Source organism: Carcharodon carcharias, chromosome 11, assembly GCF_017639515.1.
Source record: "Carcharodon carcharias isolate sCarCar2 chromosome 11, sCarCar2.pri, whole genome shotgun sequence".
Taxonomy (NCBI): Eukaryota; Metazoa; Chordata; class Chondrichthyes; order Lamniformes; family Lamnidae; genus Carcharodon; species Carcharodon carcharias.
This window is the reverse complement of record NC_054477.1, coordinates 117,039,373-117,059,512: the sequence shown is the minus strand read 5'-3', so window position 1 is coordinate 117,059,512 and position 20,140 is coordinate 117,039,373. Positions and strand designations below refer to the sequence as shown.

The following is a 20,140-nucleotide window of genomic DNA, read 5'->3' as shown; positions in this document are numbered from 1 at the left end:
AGCCTCTTAATTAGGCACTGTTTGGCCCACGGAAGGGCCCCTGGCAGCAGTGGCAGCCTCCACAGCAACAGCATCACCTGCCCTCAGGGAACACCTGTTGACCCCTCACCGGGTTGTGCCTTACTGGCCCCAGTGCAGTTTTATGACTTAATGACTATGTGGTCCCATCCTCGAAGTGCAGTCCCAGCAGTGGTCAGTGCTATTGGTGGCACTGTTGAGGTGCCAGCCCTCTAATTGGGTCAGCAGCTCTTGGGGATAGGTTGCTGCCCTTAATAGGATGGCAACCCTGACAGTAGTCACATAATTGGCTGCTGCAGGCAAAATGTGGCCCTGGAACCTGTTGCTAGCTGAAGCCTGGTCTCCCCCTGCTTTTGGTTCTAGCGGTGGGACCCATGCTGCCTAAATAAAAAACAGCCCAGAGTTTTAGTGGATAAGTGTCTGGACAGATGTGTTAAAGATGAGAATTTACAGAGTTACTAAAAAATTATTCAACATAGAGCCCTTCTTTCTTCAACTCACTGTATTCCTGCATAAATTACCAAGAATTAAGTATTTATTTTCAATTGGATGCAGAAAATCTACAGAAACAAGGACATCATGCAAACTGCAGCGCCAATGTGCGATTCTGCTGCATCTTTAGACATTCAGTTATTTATTCACATCCTTGGAGCACCAATCTTTATATTGTTATTTCGGAAAGGGAGATTGTTGCCTGAAACCCAATTACCTCATCAAAGATGAAGGGAGGAGGCTGTTGGAGGACAGCCTTGGAGTAACGCTTTGACATTCTCTAGAACCATTTCACTGAATGCATTGCTCTGAGAAATTAATGTAGTTTGGTGACATCAACATTATGTACTCACCAACATGAGAAGCAGAACAATATCAGGATTATCACAAGCACATGCTACGTGCAGCGCAGTCCACAAATCCTCATCTTGTCGATTAACGTTTACGCCCCTTTCAATTAGAATCTCTGCAGCAAAGACGTTGTCATAGCGAGCACACTGTTTAAAGGAGAATGTAATATGTTAGCAACGTTTATAACTTTCTTCTTCTACACCTTTTATACGTCACTAGTTTGTTAAATTTAAGGAAAACTATCAGATCTACCCATGACGTTGTTCATGATTTTTAAAATATTCTTTCATGGGATGTGAGCATCGCAGGTAAGGCCAGCATTTGTTGCCCATTCCTAATTGCCCATCTGTTGTAAGGGCACCCACAGTGTTGTTAGGAAAAGAAATGAGGTGAAGAATGCATCTTTATCAAAATTTGCACGTTATTAACAATATCTGCTTTTTATGACAATATTAAAGATTACAGAAAATTTAAGCATAAGTGATTTGGGTGTAACTCACTTCCACAACCTTTTTCACCGATTCGGCTGATTGTTCTGATATAATTAATGGAAACAAACAGAAACTTGACCCTAGAAATCTTTGACTTTGAGTTAAATTTGTTAATGTTCACAAAGATAAGCTAAATACAATAAGGCTCTGAAATCCTGGAAAAAACATTGTGCCAAAACTACAACATAATGGCAATTTTTGGCACAAATGTTCAAGGAGATTTGAGCTTAAGTCACTTATCTCAGTTTTATATGGTATGCCTGAGTTTTGTCAATCTCTCTTGCCCACTGTTCAAAACCTCTTAGGTGCAACAGGACCCAAAATCACAATTCTGGAGTTAATGGTGAATGTTTTCTTTCAGCACTGAAACCTACAATATACTCTCTGTATCTTTGAATGCATCTTTATTAAACCAGAATCATTTGTATTAATAATTGAACAGCTTGTGCTATACATTTTCTAAAAATTTATGTCCAAAGTTCACAAATGATGATATGATGGCTTCAAACTCTCATTTTCAGGGCATAAAGTATATGACATATGTTCCGCCCTTTCCTCAGGCAGCAATCGTTACGTTAATTTCCAATTGTTTTACACTTTTCTTTACATTTAGGGTAAACTTTAGCTTAACTTACTGCTTTGCTATTTCAGGAAATTCCAGGCCAAAATATCTAGCTTTTGGGAGATGTATGTCTCAAAGCATGCAAGGTTAATTATTTGTTAGGGCAGGATGATCAAAGTTCCAGCCAGTCAGGAACCAAATAATGTAAATGAGGTCCTACAAGGCTGAAATCTGAACCACTACAGCATATCTATAGCTGTTGTGTAAATGCACCATTGCAGAAGAACTGAAGTAGTCTATACATCTCTTCAAGCTTGTTCTGCCATTCAAACAGACCTCATCTACACCTCATCTCCCTTCACATATATTTGCTCCATTTCTCCAGATAACCACAACTAACAAAAATATTAATCTCTGCCTTGAAAATTTCAATTGCTTTCTGTGAGAGACAATTCCAGATTTCTATAACCTCTATGGGACAATATTTTTTCTTATTTCTCTCCAGAATGGCTAGCTCTAATTCTTAGAGTATACCCTCTTGTTCTGGATTTCCCCACCACAGAAATAGCTTCTCTGGGCTGAATTTTCATTCCAGATTGGGATCCCAATCCCAGGACATTTCCAGGTCCCGACTTGCACCACATCAGCAGCAATGACACAACACAATTTTCAAAGCTGCAGCCAATATTTGGCCTGCAGGTGACTTTAGTGCCCAATTTGGGATGTCTGGCATGGGTAGGACGTGGGAGTTAGGCCCGGAGGGATCATTTTAAAGGCAAACGGCAGCCATGACTGGACGTCGTTGTGTTCAGTTGTTTGATGTTTGATTAAGTGTGTCCATTGACTGTCCTCTGTGCTGTTAGTCATGACTAGGTGTGGTTACAGAGAAATAGAAACTGAAATCAAGCTGGAAGCTTCAGCCTGTAGATACTTTAAAAGCTTTATTTATAAAGTCCTGTTCACACATAGAACCTGGTGTTATTTATGCATACCTCTGAGGCATAAATCACACAACACATTTATGCAATCACTCCTCATAATTAAAAGTTTTGGTTCCAATATGATTCTGATGATTCTGCACTATATTTTCTCTGAGGTCAATATATCTTTCCTAACGCTTGAAAATGAAAGCTGTCACCAACTCAGCCAAATCAGGAAATGATAGACAGAGAAACTTGAGATTGATCCAGAATGTCAGCATTTATCATCATTGTGGCAGAGTATGTATCAGTATTAAGAAAAGAAGGTGCAAGTTAGGAAAGAGATGTATCACAAATTGCCAGGAGTAGGGTCACTGGTTTGAAGCAAGGGTAATAATAATAGGAATAAGCCTGTTCTAAAGTGTGGAGAAATAGGTCAAGGATAATGAAACACTAGAGAATGCAATGTTAGGATTGCAAGAATCAGGCTGGAATAAGTGCATTGAAAAAAATACAGCTAGACAGGGAAAGACATGACACAAGTCTAGAAGAGATGAAAGAAGGGTGAAGAAGGGTCTAAAAATAAAAAAGATCAGGATCGGGTGCTTTGTGATTGAAAATATATTTCTTGCCTTAGTTTCTTTTATAATTGTAGTGTCATTTTAAATTAATGGCATTTGGGAGCCCAGGGAGTGTCTTATGCTCCATCTGTCTCGAATGTGAACCTGACAGCTGTTACTGATGGCAAGAAAATGTTTCACAGTAATGTTACCAAAAAAAGCTTCAGAAGATAAACCATCCACATAATCTCCACTTGTGTGGTAGAAGTGTGATGTAGGATTGGCACAATAAATATTCCATCTCATTGAGCTAAACAATAGGAATGGATGAAATGTTTTATCCTTAAGTTTACTTTGAAGATTATCTAAATTTAAATCACTCAATAAAAAACACTTCTTAAGTTTTGCCTAATTATATTACATTTCTTTCTCACTTCAACAAATGGGTTGGACTTTTGCTCCAGAGTCAAGTAGCAGAAGTTGGGAAATTTCCTAGCTCACATGTCTGCCCCCAAATAGCAGAATATTCGCTCCAGGGGCAGGGTGCAGTGTGGAGTTGGGTCAGCTGCCCTCAGATACAGTGAAGAAGATAGATTATTCTTTTCAACTTGACAGTTTTTGCCAGTGCAGAGCTTCACCCACAGGCAGTGCAAGCAGAAAATTTATTAGTTCCATTTATGTAGAAAATCATGTGGGGTTTGTTGACCTTCGTGGGCCAGAATCCATGTCAGGAATATGAAGCTGTAAAGTTTATTTTAATTGCTCTACTGAAGGTGATGGTTGCTTAGCTATTATCGCCAGAATCATCTGTTCTGGGGTCTAAGTTTGGTGGTGGGCACGGAAGTGAGAGTGGTTTCTGCTGTGGGGTAGGATCTTGTGGTGGTCAGCTCATTGCACATGCATCCACAAGGAGTTTATCGATTCTTGAGGTGGGGCAGGCAGGAAGTTGCCATCTCTGCCGTTAACTCATGGGGTTGAAGGTTCGGACACCATATTTAAAGGGCACCCAGAGAGCCTACGCTATCCCTTCCACTTTTGCCTGGCCTGCTTCACCCTTTCTTGATCATCCTCCACACAACTTGCACTGTCACCACCTGGTCTCAAGCACATTTACAGATGCTCCCCAAAGAGGAAATGCAGCAGCAACTCAATGTTAATCATAGAAGAAGTCTACCTCACCAGGTGTACGCCACTTATGTGCAGTCGTGAATGTGAATATTATAATTTCTCGCTGGTGGGGAACTTAATTTGGAGGGGGAGCTTAATTCCAGTGAGGTGGTCTTTTAATGAGCATTCATGACATGCTAATACATGCAAAAGGGTTTCCCAACATTGTTTGTCGGGAAGCTTGACCCACCTTTAAAGTCTCAGGAACGTAATTGCTAGGCCTGAATTTAACCTTTGGCAGGCGTGCATGTTCGGCAGGCCCGGCAGCAGTCGGGAAATGGGTCCCCAAGTGCAATCGGCCTCTGACTGCAATTTCACGCTGGCTGGCTAATTAGTGGCCAGCCAGTGTGAAACGCATGCTGAAAAGCTCAGCACTGCTGGGGTGGGGGCAGGAAGAGGGTGGGCGATGACGCTTCCGTGGGCGCGGGTGAGCGCTGCGAGAAAGTTCCCTGAAGGCAGACAGCTGCTGAGGGAACTGCAGACCTGAAAATCATCAAATAAAGGTTTAAAAAGCTGCAAAAAAAATGTCCATGCATCAGAATCAGGCACCTGACAATATAGCTGATAAAAATGCAATGCACAGATATTTATTTTTATTTTATTTCATAACGGAACTTTCATCCCGCCTTTGGAATGAGGTTTGATGAAAAATGTAAAGGCCGCCTGGCCAATTTGCCCATCCGCCAATTAAGGTTTGGCGGGCCACGAAAAATTGGAGACGATTGCACCGTTAATGGGCTTAATTACCCTTCTGAACTTTGTGCATGCCCGCTGAGCGAAAAATCGCACGAGTACACAATGATGACAGGATGCTTGCCCAACGCGTCGTCTTGCGTGATTTTACACCCGATTGGGTCGGGTGGTCGACCACCCGTGGTACATAAAATTCAGCTCCTATAGTTCACCCCAACATCGGGGAATTGATTTTTGGTCTCCCACCAAATTAACCTCCCTGCCTGCCAAGCTACCCACTGCTGGTGGGACCAAAGGTTCTGTCTAAGGTGTCTGTTATAACTAATGAGAGGTCTAGGAGTGCTTTACTTGAACATCTTTCAACCCAGTATGCTGTATTTGCTGTTCATAATGCAGTCATCTGTACACTGGGGAGACCAAGCAGAGAGGCTGCTTCCCGCTTTTACTTTAAATTTCCAGCATCTGCAGTATTTTGCTTTTATTTTAGGGTTTACACACTGCCAATTCTCCTGAAGAAGTTTTGTTCTTCTCTCCAACATTTTCCTATTTCACCTTGTTCCCCTTCATTGCTTTACATTTCACTTCTGGTGTTTGATAAGATGATTACCAAAACTCACTGTCACAGCCATAACTCCTTCCTCAGTGAGTCTCCAGCTCTGACTCACGCCACATGGATTCCAACTGAAGTTTTATCCTTCATGTTTTCAATCCACTCAGGATTACAGGTATCTCCAAGACACACAATGTTCCTTGGACTGCTGTTCTGGCCGCATCCTGAGACCCACACTCAGTGCCATGCAATGCCACATGTAGACACTTGACCACTGTCTCCAGCAGCACTGACTCACCCCATCTCAAATCTATCCCGGTCCCCAGTTTCATTTCGTTCTTCGTCTCATGCAACACATTAACAAAAATCCTTTTCTCTTCCTTTCAGATATTAAAAAAAACAAGCTCCAATAATTTATGAGTACGGATGCCCCTCCAGATCCTTCCTCCCCACCCCTTCTTCTAATCCCACCCTTTGTCGTGTATTCACTATACCCTCTGACCTTCCCCTCTCTGATGCTGAACAATCTGTGCTTTGTGAAGGACTTAGTTTTATTCCTTTGTGCCCCCTCCTCAATGAATTTCAGGCATGACATCCTTATTCTGCCATTAACACTTACTCTGGAGCAAGGTTTTGTTTCTTGACTATAACCATTAGCACTCCCTTTGTCTTTTGTTCCATGACATCTTTGTAATTTAATCTCTTCCAATCTCTAACCTATCCTTGACCTTCCCCTTAATTCCATCTGACCCTCCCCGCTTTCTCAACAGCATAAACCTCCCTTTATTCCAAAGAAGACACATATTGGACTTGAAATGTTTTCTCTCCACAGATGCTGCCAGGCCTATTGAGTTTTTCAAGCACTTTCAGTTTTTTTATTTCAGATTTCCTGCATCTGCAGTACTCTGCTTTGATATTATTGCATTAGAGTTAAAATCTGAACATGGCAAGTTATGAAATTGAATTCAGCAAACCTAATCACTTTTGGGCTATGATTGGCGGTCAGGGCCGGAGGGGTGGGCTGCGGTTGTGGAGATAAATTATGAAAGTATTGTCATAAAACCCTACTCATTCACTAATGTCATTCCTTTAGGGGAGGGAATCTGCCAACACCACCTGGTCTGATCTACATGAACATTAACTTGTAATGCCCTCAGGGCAGGGCAAGTAGAGATTGGCAATAAATATTATCTTATCAGTGTCATCCATACAAAGAAACAAATTAAAACAATAATGAGATAAGGCTCAGAGGCTCCTCTTGAATGTAGTTACTAACAGTTGTAGGTTTTAGGTTAGATATTGATAATGTTTTCTGCATTTATTTATTTATTGTGTCTCTCACTTCATAAATAATAATCTGTATATGTCATTCTGTGCAATGAAATGTTATTGAAGTTTCAAACCTCAAAATTATTATTGTCGCTATGTAAATTAAATGGGTCTCCTTGGCAAAGGAAAGTTATGTTAGTACTTTTGCCTGCTAACATGACAACAGTCAGTTTAATGGATAATATTATTACTATTTGTTATAGGGCTGCTTACAGATGCAGCATCAAAGTTCAGGGATGCTTCCACCAAAAACACCTGAGGTCCAATCATGAGAATTCGATGGCAGGACAAAATCGCAAAAAATGAGGTTCTTCATCATGCTGGGCTCAACAGCATGGAGTCAACCCTCAAGAAAATTGAACTTAGATGGACAGGTCATTGTATGTGTTCAATTATTCTTTGTTTGATTCAGTGAGTCTGTTTACTATTGATGCTCACTGTGCTTGATTGGTTAAGCCTGGGTGTAGACTCAGAGAAAAATAAACAAAGCTGTAGAAAGTGCTAGAAGCTAGAGCTAAGAACATGGAGTAGACATTTTAAAGCACTATAAATAAAGTTCCTATACACATTTAGGCTGCTGTGTCATCAATGTAGAGATGTGAGATATAAGATATACAATGACCATGTTTCCTGCATGGATGACTATTTGTGTTTTACAATAATCCAGTTCATCAATTTTGAAAGCAATTAACTATCTTTATGAAAGTTTATTATTAGTTATGTCAATCGCTTCATTAAGGAAGATTTTCTTGAAAGTTTACCTCCCTACTCATTTATCTCAATTCACTTCTGGTTTCCTGGCTAACCTCCCATTCTGTAACCCCTATTAAATTCAGAATATCCCAAACTCTTCTGTCTTTATCCTATCCCACACCAAGTTTTGCTCTCTTATCACTCTGTGCTCAGTGATTTATTGGAGATTCATTGGAGATTTTAGGGAACTGAGAGCCAACGTAACATATTCATCTGCATACTTAAATACCATGCATGGCCTTATTCCACCAACCCTTTGGCTCCCTTCCCCCAGAACACTATTCCCCTGACTCTGTCTTTTGTGCAAACTCATCTTTGCTTCCCATCATCCTATCATTGGTGGTTGTGCCTTCAGCCACATAGATGACACACTCTGGAACTCCTTTCTAATCCCTGCACTTTTCCATCTACTGTCCTCCTTTTAAACTTTCCATAATTTTTTTTTAACCAAGCTTTTGGTTACCCTTCCTAATATCACCATTTTATTTGTCATTCATTTTTCTTATTATGCTCTTATGAAGCACCTTGGGGTATTTTTCTATATTAATGGTATTATATATACATCTGTGATCATAGAAAATCTGAAAATGAAGGTATAGTCATGAAATATTTTTAAAGAGAGTAAATGAGTCGATTTTAGTCCAGATGGTTCCTAATGAATATGGCCTGACAGGAGTTACAGATACACTTTGGAAAGCTCCTGTCCCAAAAATGTGTTAAAATTATCTATGTTACCTTTTATACAAAGAACAATAACTATGACACTTGAAAGAGTGTGGGGACCAAATCCAAATCCAGCACTAAAATCTAAACTAATGTAAAGTATCATCAAAAACCTAAGCTAATAGCAAAAGAAAAATAATTTTAACCCCAAACTCCAACAATTACTATAAATTGTTTCCACTTATTTAACATGTATATGTTAAGGAGGTGAGCCAGTTTTGTATCCCACCTCCTCAAACTCTGCTGTCAGTAAGCTGTATCCATGTAATTGCCCTCATATGTTCACAACTCATAGTATCTAATGAATAATGGCACACCATGGCTCTTCTTACCAGATGGATGAGTGAGCCTCCTGAGGAAATCAATGTGTTGGGGTCAGCACCATCCTTCAGTAGCTTCAAGACTGTATTAACAACATGAATAACAAGATGTTAGCACAGGAAACAAAAACATTTCTCACTACTTTAGTTGTAAACCGTGGTTTAATTAATACTCACATGCAAATGAGATTTAATGTGCATTTATTTGATCAGTATAATGTTTTATCAACACATTAAATGATGGGTGGTGGAGTCTTGGTTCAATCTTTATGAGTTTCCAAACTGTGCATCTCAATCTCAATTGTTGTTGCAATTTGTTGTTCAATTTAGTGACATTGCACAAAATGAATTACCAACATCAGCTGTGCTGTATGAAGTGCCATGAAGGACTGATGTGTATGGAGTATCAGAGGATACTGGGAGTAGTAAGGGTGGAAATTGGAATGACTTTCCAAAGTTGGGAACATGACGTTGGGAAATGGCTCAATTTACACTTCACGAAATGAAGATAAGAATTCAGCCCATGATCTCTGGATTTCTAGTCCATGACTATAATCACTAGGGTACTATACCCCCAGCATTCATCCAAACTACCCTAACCTGGAAATTGGTTTGTTAAAATGGTTAGCCTGAAGACATACCTAATTTTAGGTCTTGGTCCTCATATAAATTAGATTGGTTATCTGTGGATGCATGCTGGGAATCCCCAGCAGTTCTCTGACAAACTGGAATTGGATTTGGACTGATGCATTATGATAGCTGCCCTCAGGGGGTCCTGGGAGGGGGAGGTGAAGGGGAAGGGGATGTGCTGGCATCATCAATGGTCTTTGTCACTGCAGAATGTATACGAAAGAGAAAGAAACTGCATATGTGAGAAGCTGGGCGAAAAAATGCAAGACATACACAACAGACCAGCCAAGATTGAAAAAAGATAGTTTAATGTTAAAAAATTGTGGACCCTTCAGTGGGACTGTCTTGTTATAAATGCTGACAATATTCTGTGTATTTCTGACATTTGCTTTTTTAAATTTCACATTTTAACGAACTAAGTTAATAATATTAAGGTTACTGGGCTATCAAAAAGCTGGAACTGTATCAGCTCTAATTGTGCATCTTGTTGTTTGACATTGTGGGTTGTTGTCATCTTTCTGCTGACCAACTGAAATGGAAACTGCATGCAGTACACCCGCAGACTCCGAAAACTAGACCATCACTAGTTAATTACTAAAAAAAAAAATTGAAAACAAAGCAATCACTATTTATCCTTTTCTTTGCAATTATTCTATCACAGTGGGAAAAATGATCAAAAACGATTTTCTGGGTCTTGATTGACAGGAGCATGGATCAGATGTTATGATCTCGGTAGGGAACAGTAACTTTTAAAAAAACAAATTTAAACACTCAGTTATTAACTGAAAGAATTATGCCACAAGGTTTCGCATATTAAGCAAAAAACCTTTAATGTGCAAGAGTTAAACAGACACTACTAACTTAACACTATATTTGTGAACACATACTTTAAATCTAAAATCTCAACAGACCACTTCCAGCTCTACTTTTATTTCCACCCAAGAGTTATTCCCTTCACAGAATCCTGAGAGTTCCTTCATTATCCTGGAACTAATCTAAGGTGTGCCACAGCTCTCAGGAATTCACTTGGATTCTCCTCAGTGGTCCTACTATTCTCCAAAGTAAAATACTTTGTAGAGTCCATCCACTAGCATCCAGCTAGACAAACCCTCTAACTCTCCTTCAATACCTCATGTTTGTTAGCTCCCAGCTCAAGCATGGGCTTCACTGCTCTCTTGCTTAGTGACTCCAAATCAAAAAAACACCCTTGGTGCCTGATAGTCCTCTAATACTGGTTCCAACTGCTTTACAGCAATTGGCAGACTTTCTCTCTGCCTGTTTCAAAGTTGCTCCCAGGCTGACCAAACTCCACTTCCTGTTTCTGTGATTGCTCACATGGAGGTGAGTGCACAGTAAAGTTGTGCAGCGCTCGCCCTGGTCACCTGTTGGACTTCAAGACTTAGGTGCGTTGGAGGGTGGGGGTGGCGGGGGCTGCCCTGGGGGTGATGCAGCTTGGGGTTGGGGGCAAGGGTTGCCCTGCGGTTGAAGGTAGTCCACAAGCACAAGTGGGGTGAGGAGGATGGAAGCAGCCAAGCATTTGGGAAACGTTGTATAAAGTGATCATTCCTCTGCAGCTGAGACAGTTGAGACACAGCTACATTGATGTGTGGAGTCAGGTCTCTAGCTCATTTGCCCACTAAAGCAACGCAGCGGCATGAAAGTGCCAGCAAGTGCTCCAGGGCTTTCCAACACTCAGGCACAGACTGCAAAGAAATGAGCATTCTAGTGGACTGCAGAACAGTTGGGCACATTGTACAATCTCCTCGCTAAATCTGGCCATGCAGCAGTCATTGGTGGGGTTGCTTACAGCCCCTTGCAATATCATCATTCAGGTTTGGAACAGTCTCCCATGTGGTTCAAGCTAACAGTGCAGCCCTGCAGCGTGGGTTAGAAGAATGCCTGCACCTGAGCTGAGAGCACAGCATGCAGTTCAATGGGCAAGGCTGCTACCAATCAGTCAGATGGACTGGGGTGGAGGTGGATGGGGTTTCAGGCAGCCATGCAGCACACTAAACTCTGGCCATCCAAGTGGTGGTCAGCACTCTCTGGGATGCGTTAAGGTGCCTTCAGATTTAACCAAGAGAGGTTCTTAGTACACCCAAGCTAACCCACAGGTCTCTCCCTTTCACCCTGCAGGAGGAGTAAATCAAGATGATGGAACCTGATGAACTAGCTGTATGCCTCGTGGCATCTAGAGAGTGGAGACAAAGGAGAAGAAAGAGACAGAGGTGCCTGGCTGGGCAGAGGGAGGAGCAGCAGCACTTTCAGGAAGAAGAGGTGGCTGGGGCTCCTGCACACACCGCCAAAGAACCACAGTGAGTCATTGTTGGTCAGCACCTAGCTGGACCCAGCATCTATAGACACTGCCTTTTATTCCTGCAGATAAGCAACTAGCAATGTCGCCGAAGACTGCGCATATCAAGTTACATCTACCAGCTGCTGTAGGATTTGGCGCCACGTGTACATGGTGGAAATCCAATGCCAGTGGCCATGAAAGTGACTATGGCACTCAATTCTTATGCCAGTGGCTCTATTCAGGGCTCCACAGGTGACCTCTGTGGGATATCAAAAGCCTCCACCCACAATTGAATCCATGAAATCACGGATTCCATCTTCGTCAGGGCACACAACTTTGTGCATTTTGCTTGGAACAAGGAAAGCCAGGATGCAAGAGCGATTGGATTTGACTAGGTCTTGGGTTTCCCACAGATGCAGGGCGTGATCGCCTGCACTCACGTGGTGCTCAGATCTCCATCGCAACAAGGGGTCAACTGTGTCAACTGCAAGTCCTTCCATTCACTGAATGTGCAGCTGGTATGCGACCACCACAAACACATCCTGCAGGCCTGCGCACGGTTTCCAGGGAGCGTCCATGACTCCTACATTCTCAGTCAGTCACAGAACCCTGATTTCTTCCAGGGTCCATAAAGGCTGCAGGGATGTCTCCTCAGGGAACAAGATCTACCCACAGAGGACATAGCGGATCACACCTGTGCAGTGGCCTCAGACTGCAGCAGAGTGGACGTGTAATGAGGCTCATGCTGCAACTCACAACCTGGTGGAGCAAACCATCGGGATGCTGAAAATGAGGTTCTGGTGCCTGGGCCAGTCTAGTGGAGCCCTGCAATATAGTCCACAGAGACTGTCTTGCATTGTCATTGCCTGCTGCACCCTTTACAAGCTGGTGCTGCAACGGGGAGATGGGCTGGCTGAAGAGGAGCTGCAGGAGTTGGAGGTCTCCATTGAGGAGGACATTGATGGTGATGAGGGTAAGGAGGTCCTCGAAGGCGACAATGACAGTGATGGGGCCCTCGCACTGGCCAGATGAGGCAGATGCGCTCGGGAAATCCTCATAGCTATTAGATTTGTGGAGGATAATGACAACATGCAGTGAGGAGACACCATGGATCCTCACATTGCATCTACGAATGCTTGACTCCAATCTGGTTTATGGCAGCACACACCACCCTCTGTGATAATGTTCCTGCCATTGAGATGGGACGGAGGCCCTAATAGTCGCTTGATTGCAGGAGGATGATGACGATATGCAGTGAGGACATGCCATAGATCTCACATAGCCTCTGAGAATGTCTGACTCCTGCCTGGCTGAGGGCAGCTTGTTTACGCTCTGTGATCAGGGTCATATCATGAAGACACAGCCATGAAACTTTACAAGCATCTGATCCTTTGTCCTTCAGCACTTGACCCCTTCAGGGGCCAATTAGGGAGGCCAATTAAAGCCAGCCCAGTGTGAAATGCAAGCAGTAGCATTCAGTGCTGCCCATTCAGACAGGGGTTGGGGTGCCAGGAGTGCAAGCGGGGCAAGCGCAAACATCACACAGGCGCGCGAGTGAGTGCTGGAAAATCTCTGTCACATGATAAGGGACATGCTTTTAATTAAATTTTAAACATTTTATTTTATTTTTATTTGCTTTAGGGAACCTCATCCCTGCCGTGGATGAGACTTCCTAAAAAGTGCAAAGGCCGCTTGGCCTTTTCTCCTGCCCGCCAACCGTAAAGTTGGATGGGCAGTGAAAAATTCTACTTAATTGATCCTTTAATGGCCTTAACAGGCCTTTTAATTGTTGGCGGGCATGCTCCCACTCTGGGACGTGCCCAGCAAACGAAATATCGCGCAGCTGCGAGTTGATGTCAGGGCACTCACCCGATGTCAATGCCCATTATTTTATGCTCGAGCAGGTGCACACCTGCCCACCGAACTAAAAATTTTGGCCATAGTGTTAAAAAGATTCTTTCATGTGCTTTATAGAGACTAAGACACTCTCTACCTATTGAATCCAAACCAAAAAACACAGATGCTGAAAACATGAAATAAAAACATTTCATCTGAAGGGTCACCGTGAATCTGAAAAATTAAATGTGTGAAACCAGGAGTTTGCGTGATGGGGTTTTAAGGTTTAATTTCTCGTTAAAGTCTAGTTTTTCTTTAATTTAGCAATTAACTAAAAATTTCTGCTTAAGTTAAGAGGCAAGTTAAGTTTATTCTAGTCTTATACAGAGATATACAAGGTCTCTGAGAGCAGTTGTAGCTAGTTAATTAGGCGGCTAGCTTAGAATAGTTTCTGTGTCTTGACAGACCTTGACACACTTGTTTTTCAAGAAGTGTAAATATAGGGCTTTCTGAATTGCCTATGCACGAACTGCTGCTTGAATGCACAGAATGTCAAGCTGGGAGTTTTTTGAGTTAGATGACAGGCGAACTATAAATTAACTAAGATAAATTTAATTAACACAATAAAGATGGCAGGACAGGTAATTTGTCATGACTGCAGCATGTGGGAGCTCCTGATTGCTCCTGTCAGGGTGGGGTGGGTGGGGGGATATCGGGGTTAGGCCTTGGGGAGAGGGTCGGGTTGTGTCTTGGGACGGGGGGGTTGGGACAGTTGGGTCAGGTCAAGCCCCGGGGCAGGGGTGTCGTTTTGGCCTGGGAGTAAGGGAGGTTGGGTCGGGTCTTGGGGTCAGGCCCCAGGGAGGTGGTTGGGGATGGGGTGAAGGATCAGGCGTCAGGGGGAGGAGGGATGGATTAAGCTGGGTTGGCCCTGGGTGGAGGGGGGTGGGGGACAGTATTGGGTTGGGCTTTGCGGGTGGGGGGTATGGGGCAGGTCAGGTCGGCCTGGAACCAGGGGAGGGGGGAAATAGAAGGAAGAGACCCTGAGGGGCTGGGGGAAATACATGGGTTGGAGAATTCTCACTGGGGGCATAGCCCTTGGGGGTGGGGGGAGTTCTGTGTGGGTGGGTAGTCGAGGGGCTAAGGGGAGACCTTTGGGGGGGTCAGACAATAGGGAATGTCCCTTGAGGGTGTCCCATCTGGGGTCAGTCTGGATCTGTGCAATAGTTATCCAGATGTTCGAAGAGGTTTTATCTTCTAACTTTTTCTGGGTAACTATCAATGTAATTCAGTTGGAACTATCCGAAGTTTGCAATAGAAATCGCATTTTCAGTTGGCAGGGGAAGTTTGCATATCCAGGCAATTGCTGTGCATACTTTACCTGTGAGCTTCCAAAAGGGGTTCTCCAGTGCACTTTTGGGCTGCCTCACTCCCCCCACCCGGAATACGGTACCCTGGAGCTCAGAAGTTTGGTCAGGAAAGTAAAAGCCCATGGGATTCAGGGTAATGTGGCAAAATGGATAAAAGGTTGGCTTTGTAACAGGAATCAAAGGGTAATGGTCGATGGATGCCCTTGCGAATGGAAAGTTGTCTCAAGTGGTGTTCCACAAAGCTCGGTGTTGGGACCCTTGCTGTTTGAGTTATTTATTAACGATATGGATGTGAACGTGGGGGGCACGATTGGGAAATTTGCAGATGACACAAAGATTGCTCGAGTAGTGGTTGGTGTAAAGGATAACCGCAATCTCCAAAACTATATCGATGGGATGGTGGAGTGGGCGGTAAAGTGGCAGATGAATTTTAACATAGAGAATTGTGAGGTCATACTTTAGGGAGGTCAAACAGTTACAGGGATTACACAATAAATGAGAATATACTAAGAGGGGTAGATGAAGTAAGAGAGCTTGATGTACAAGTACAAAGGTCCCTGAAGGCAGCAGTTCAAGTAGACAAGATTGTAAAGAAGCCATATGGAATGCTCTCCTTCATTGGCAGAGGTATAGAATATACAAGTAAGGATATAATGTTGGAATTGCATAAAACACTGGTAAGGCCACAACTGGAGTATTGTGTGCAGTTCTGGTCACCACATTACAGGAAGGACATAATAGCTTTGGAGAGAGTGCAGAAGTGGTTTACGAGAATGTTGCCAGGGTTAGAAAAGTGTAGCTACGAGGAGAGATTGGATAGGCTGGGGTTATTTTCCTTAGAACAAAGAAGGCTGAGAGGTGACTTGATTGAGGTGTACAAAATTATGAGGGGAATAGATAGAGTGGACAGGATAAAATTGTTTCCCTTGATGGAGAATTCTAGAATCAGGGAACATAGTTTCAAGATAAGTGGCAGAAGGTATAGAGGAGACATGAGGAAGAACTTTTTTACGCAGAGGGTAGTGGGTGTCTGGAATTCGCTGCCCAAGTTGGTGGTAGAGGTAAAAACTCTAAACGCTTTTAAAAAGTACCTGGATCTGCACCTAAAGTGCTATAAACTGCAGGGCTATGGGCCGGGTGCAAGAAGGTGGGATTAGAAAGGGCACCTGGGTGTCCTCAGGCTGGCATGGACAAGATGGGCCAAATGGCCTTCTTCTGTGTTGTAACTTTTCTATGGTTCTATGGTTTTAACTATGGAAAGAGTAGGGCCAATTAGGGACCATAGAGATAATCTATGTGTGGAACTGGAAGACAGGGGTACAGTCCTCAATGAATACTTTGTGTCGGTCTTCAAAATAGAAAAGGACAACAAAGGTATAGACATCGGGGTGGAGGACTGTGAAATATTAGAGGAAATTAACATAGAGAGAGGAGGTACTAGCAGGGTTAGTGGCCTTAAAAGTGGATAAATCCGCAGGCCCAGATGAGATGTATCCCAGGCTGTTGAGGGAGGCAAGGGGCCCTGGCAGTAATTTTCAAATCTCTCTGGTCACAGGTGAGGTGCCAGAGTACTGCAGGGCTGCTAAAGTTGTCTCATTATTAACAAAGGGAGGAAGGGAAAGACCAGGAAATTACAGGCCAGTCAGTCTAATCTCGGTGGTGGGAAGATACGAGAAAGAATTTTGAGGGACAGAATATATCTGTACTTGGAGAGACACAGATTAATCAAGGATAGTCAGTATGGATTTGTTAAGGGAAGGTCATGTTTGACAAATTTGATCAATTTTTGAGGGGGTAACCAGGAATGTTGATGAGGGTAATGCATTTGATGTGGTCTACATGGATTTCAGAAAGGCTTTTGATAAGGTCCCTCATGGCAGACTGGTCAAAGAAGTAAGAGCCCACAGGATCCAAGGGAAAATGACACATTGGATCTAAAATTGGCCAAAAGGCAGGAAGCAGAGTGTGATGGTAGAGGGATGTTTCTGTGACTTGAAGTGTGTTTCCAGTGGGGTTCCATGGGACTAGGTGCTGGGGCCCTTGCTGTTTGTGGTGTACATAAATTATTTGGACTTAAATGTAAGGGGTATGATCAATAGGTTTGCAGATGGCACAAAAATTGGTAGGGCAGTAAATAGTGAGGAGGCTAGCCATAGCTACAGGAGGATATCAATTGTCTGGTCAGGTGGGCAGAGCAGTGGCAAATGGAATTCAACACAGAAAAGTGTGAGGTAATGCAGGGGAGGGATAACAAGGCAGGGGAATACACTATGAATAGTAGGACCTTGGGAAGTACTGAAGATCAGAGGGAGTTTCGTGTGCATATCCACAGATCCCTGAAGGTAGCAGGGTCGGTAGATAAGGTGGTTAATAAGGCATATGGGATACTTAACTTTATTAGCCGAGGCATAGAATACAAGAGCAGGGAGGTTACGCTGGAACTATATAAAACACTGGTTAGGCTACAACTGGAATACTGGGTGCAATTCTGGTCACCACATTATAGGAAGGATGTGACTGCATTGGAGAGGATGCAGAAGAAATTTACCAGAATGCTGCCTGGGCTGGAGGGTCTGAGCTATGAGGAAAGATTGGATAGGCTGTGGTTGTTTTCCTTGGAGTAGCGAAGGTTGAGAGGGGACCTGATAGAGGTGTTTAAGATTATGAGGGGCATAGAAAGGGTAGATAGGAAGGCACTTTTTCCATTAGTAGAGGGGTCAATAACCTGGGGGTCATGGATTTAAGGTAAGAGGTAGAAGGCTAGGAGGGAGTTGAGGAGAAATTTCTTCATCCGGAGGGTGGTGGGAGTCGGAAACTCCTGTCACATTCAAGAAGTATTTAGATATTCACTTGCATTCCATAGCCTCCAAGGCTATGGACCAAGCGCTGGAAAATAAGATTAATGTTGTCAGATCCCTGTTGACCGGTGTGGACATGATGGGCTGAATGGCCTCCTTCTGTGCTGTAAACATCTATGAGGCCAAGGAGGATGCCATTGTCACACAACAGAACCCCAAAAGCAGGCCAGGGTCCTCCATGCTTCAGCCCTGCAGAGGATACACACCAAGGTCATCAGAGACAGGGCATAGCAGTCAGCAGGCTACCTCTGTCTCCGCTATGGATGTCCTGGGAGCACCAAGGTGTGGCAGCAGGGTTAGGAAGGTTAAGAAGATGTAACTCTTTCCAGTACAAACTCATTTCCATCTGTTCCTATTCAGATGAAGTTACATTGTTTCCCATTGTGAGATTTGAACTCTTGATCTTGGGGTTACTAGCCCAGTACCATAACCACTTGGCTATTTAGGCCAAGCGTTAAGAAGATATAGTTGCACAGCCGGGGCATGGGTGTTAATCACTTGTACATACTGATTACTATTGTCACTAAACTCCTTGCCTATGGCTCCTTGTTCTCTTGAGCAGTGCTCGTGTTACCTAGATGTGAAGCTTTCGGCACAGAATAAAGGCAGGTGTCTCAGTCCAGGGCCCCTGTGCTTTGTGCAGGCTTCAGACCAAAGTGATGGTCCAGCCTCCCACCCCTTAGACACATTACTGATGTCTGCATCTCAACAGTGCTTGTCATTGTTGCCAGAATGTAGTGGGCAGGCATCAGAGTTCCGTTATTCTCCCTGTGTGCTCTCAGCACCTTTAAGATGGGGCTGGTCCCCATCTCTTCAGCATCTGTGACCAGTGATGGTGTGCTCCTGAAGGGATCAGGTGCTGAAGATGGACAAAGGATCAGGGTGCTCCTATAGTTTGATGGCTGTGTCTTTATGATTTGACCCTGATCACAGAGTGCAAGTGAGCTGCCCTTGGCCAAACAGGAGTCAGATATTCTCAGAGGCTATGTGAAGATCTAAGGAGTGTCCTCACTGCATGTTGCCATCATCCTCCTGGAATCGAGTGACTTTTAGGGCCTCCATTACATCTCCATGACAGGAGTATTCTCACAGAGGGTATGCGCACTGCCATAAGCCAGATTGGAGTCAAACATTCACAGATGCAATGTGAGGACCTATGGGGTGTCCTCAATGCATGCTGTCATCATCCTCCCCAAATCTAGCAGCTCTGAGGGCCTCCCAAACACATATACCTCATCTGGCCAGTGTGAAGGGCTCATCCCTGTCGTCACTACCTTCAAGGGCCTCTTCACCCTCATCGCCGTTGGCGTCCTCTTCATCCGAGGAGACCTCCAACTCCTGCATCTCCTCCTCAGTCAGCTCCTCTCCCCGTTGCAGCGCCAGGTTGTAAAGGGCGCAGCAGACAATGATGATGCATGACACTCTCTGTGGACTGTATTGCAGGGCTCCACCAGACTGCTCCAGGCATTGGAACCTCATTTTCAGCATCCCGATGGTTTACTCCACCAAGGTGTGAGTTGCAGCATGAGCTTCATTATACCTTTGCTCTGCTGCAGTCTGAGGCCACCCCACGGGTGTCATCAGCCACATCCTCTGTAGGTAGCCCTTGGCCCCGAGGAGCCATCCCTGCAGCTTCTGTAGACCCTGGAATACGTCAGGGATCTGTGGCCGACTAAGAATGTCAGAAAGAGTGCGTAGACCTGCTGGATGAGTTTCTGGTGGTCGCACACCAGCTGAATATTCAGTGAATGGAATCCCTTGCGGATGTAGTTGACCGCATGCTGTGATGGAGACCTGAGTTCACTTAATGGCTCCCTGCACCAGTTGCAAACCTGAGATCTGGGCAAATCCAATCACTTTGGCATCCTGGCTCTCTTGGCCCTGGGCGAAATGCACAAAGTTCTGTGCCCTTGCGAAGATGGCATCTGTGACTTCATGGATGCATGTGTGGGTGGTGGCTTGTGATACTCCACAAGGGTCACCTGTGAAGACTTGAAAGGAGTCACTGGCGTAGAAACTGAGTGCCATAGTCACTTTCGCTGCCACTGGCAGTGGATGCCCTCCATGTCCCTCTGGCCCTAAATCCTGCAGTAGGTGGTAGATGTGACTGAAAAGTTCCCTAGACAAGCACAGTCTTCGGTGACACTGGTTCTCAGTCTTCTGCAGGAATGAAAGGCAGCATCTATAGACCTGGGTGTCACTAAGCGACGACCAGCGACCACTT

General features: G+C 44.0%; 1 protein-coding gene across 1 annotated transcript in view; it reads right to left on the bottom strand.

The window, feature by feature from the left end:
* myo16 (myosin XVI) overlaps nucleotides 1-20,140 on the bottom strand; it is a 657,504-nt gene that overhangs the window by 598,264 nt on the left and 39,100 nt on the right. The window contains exons 3-4 of the mRNA XM_041198724.1: nucleotides 8,942-9,012; nucleotides 864-1,007 (exon numbers count right to left, since the gene is read on the bottom strand). Coding sequence (XP_041054658.1) covers nucleotides 864-1,007; nucleotides 8,942-9,012 — 215 coding nt within the window. The remainder of the gene's footprint in view (nucleotides 1-863; nucleotides 1,008-8,941; nucleotides 9,013-20,140) is intronic.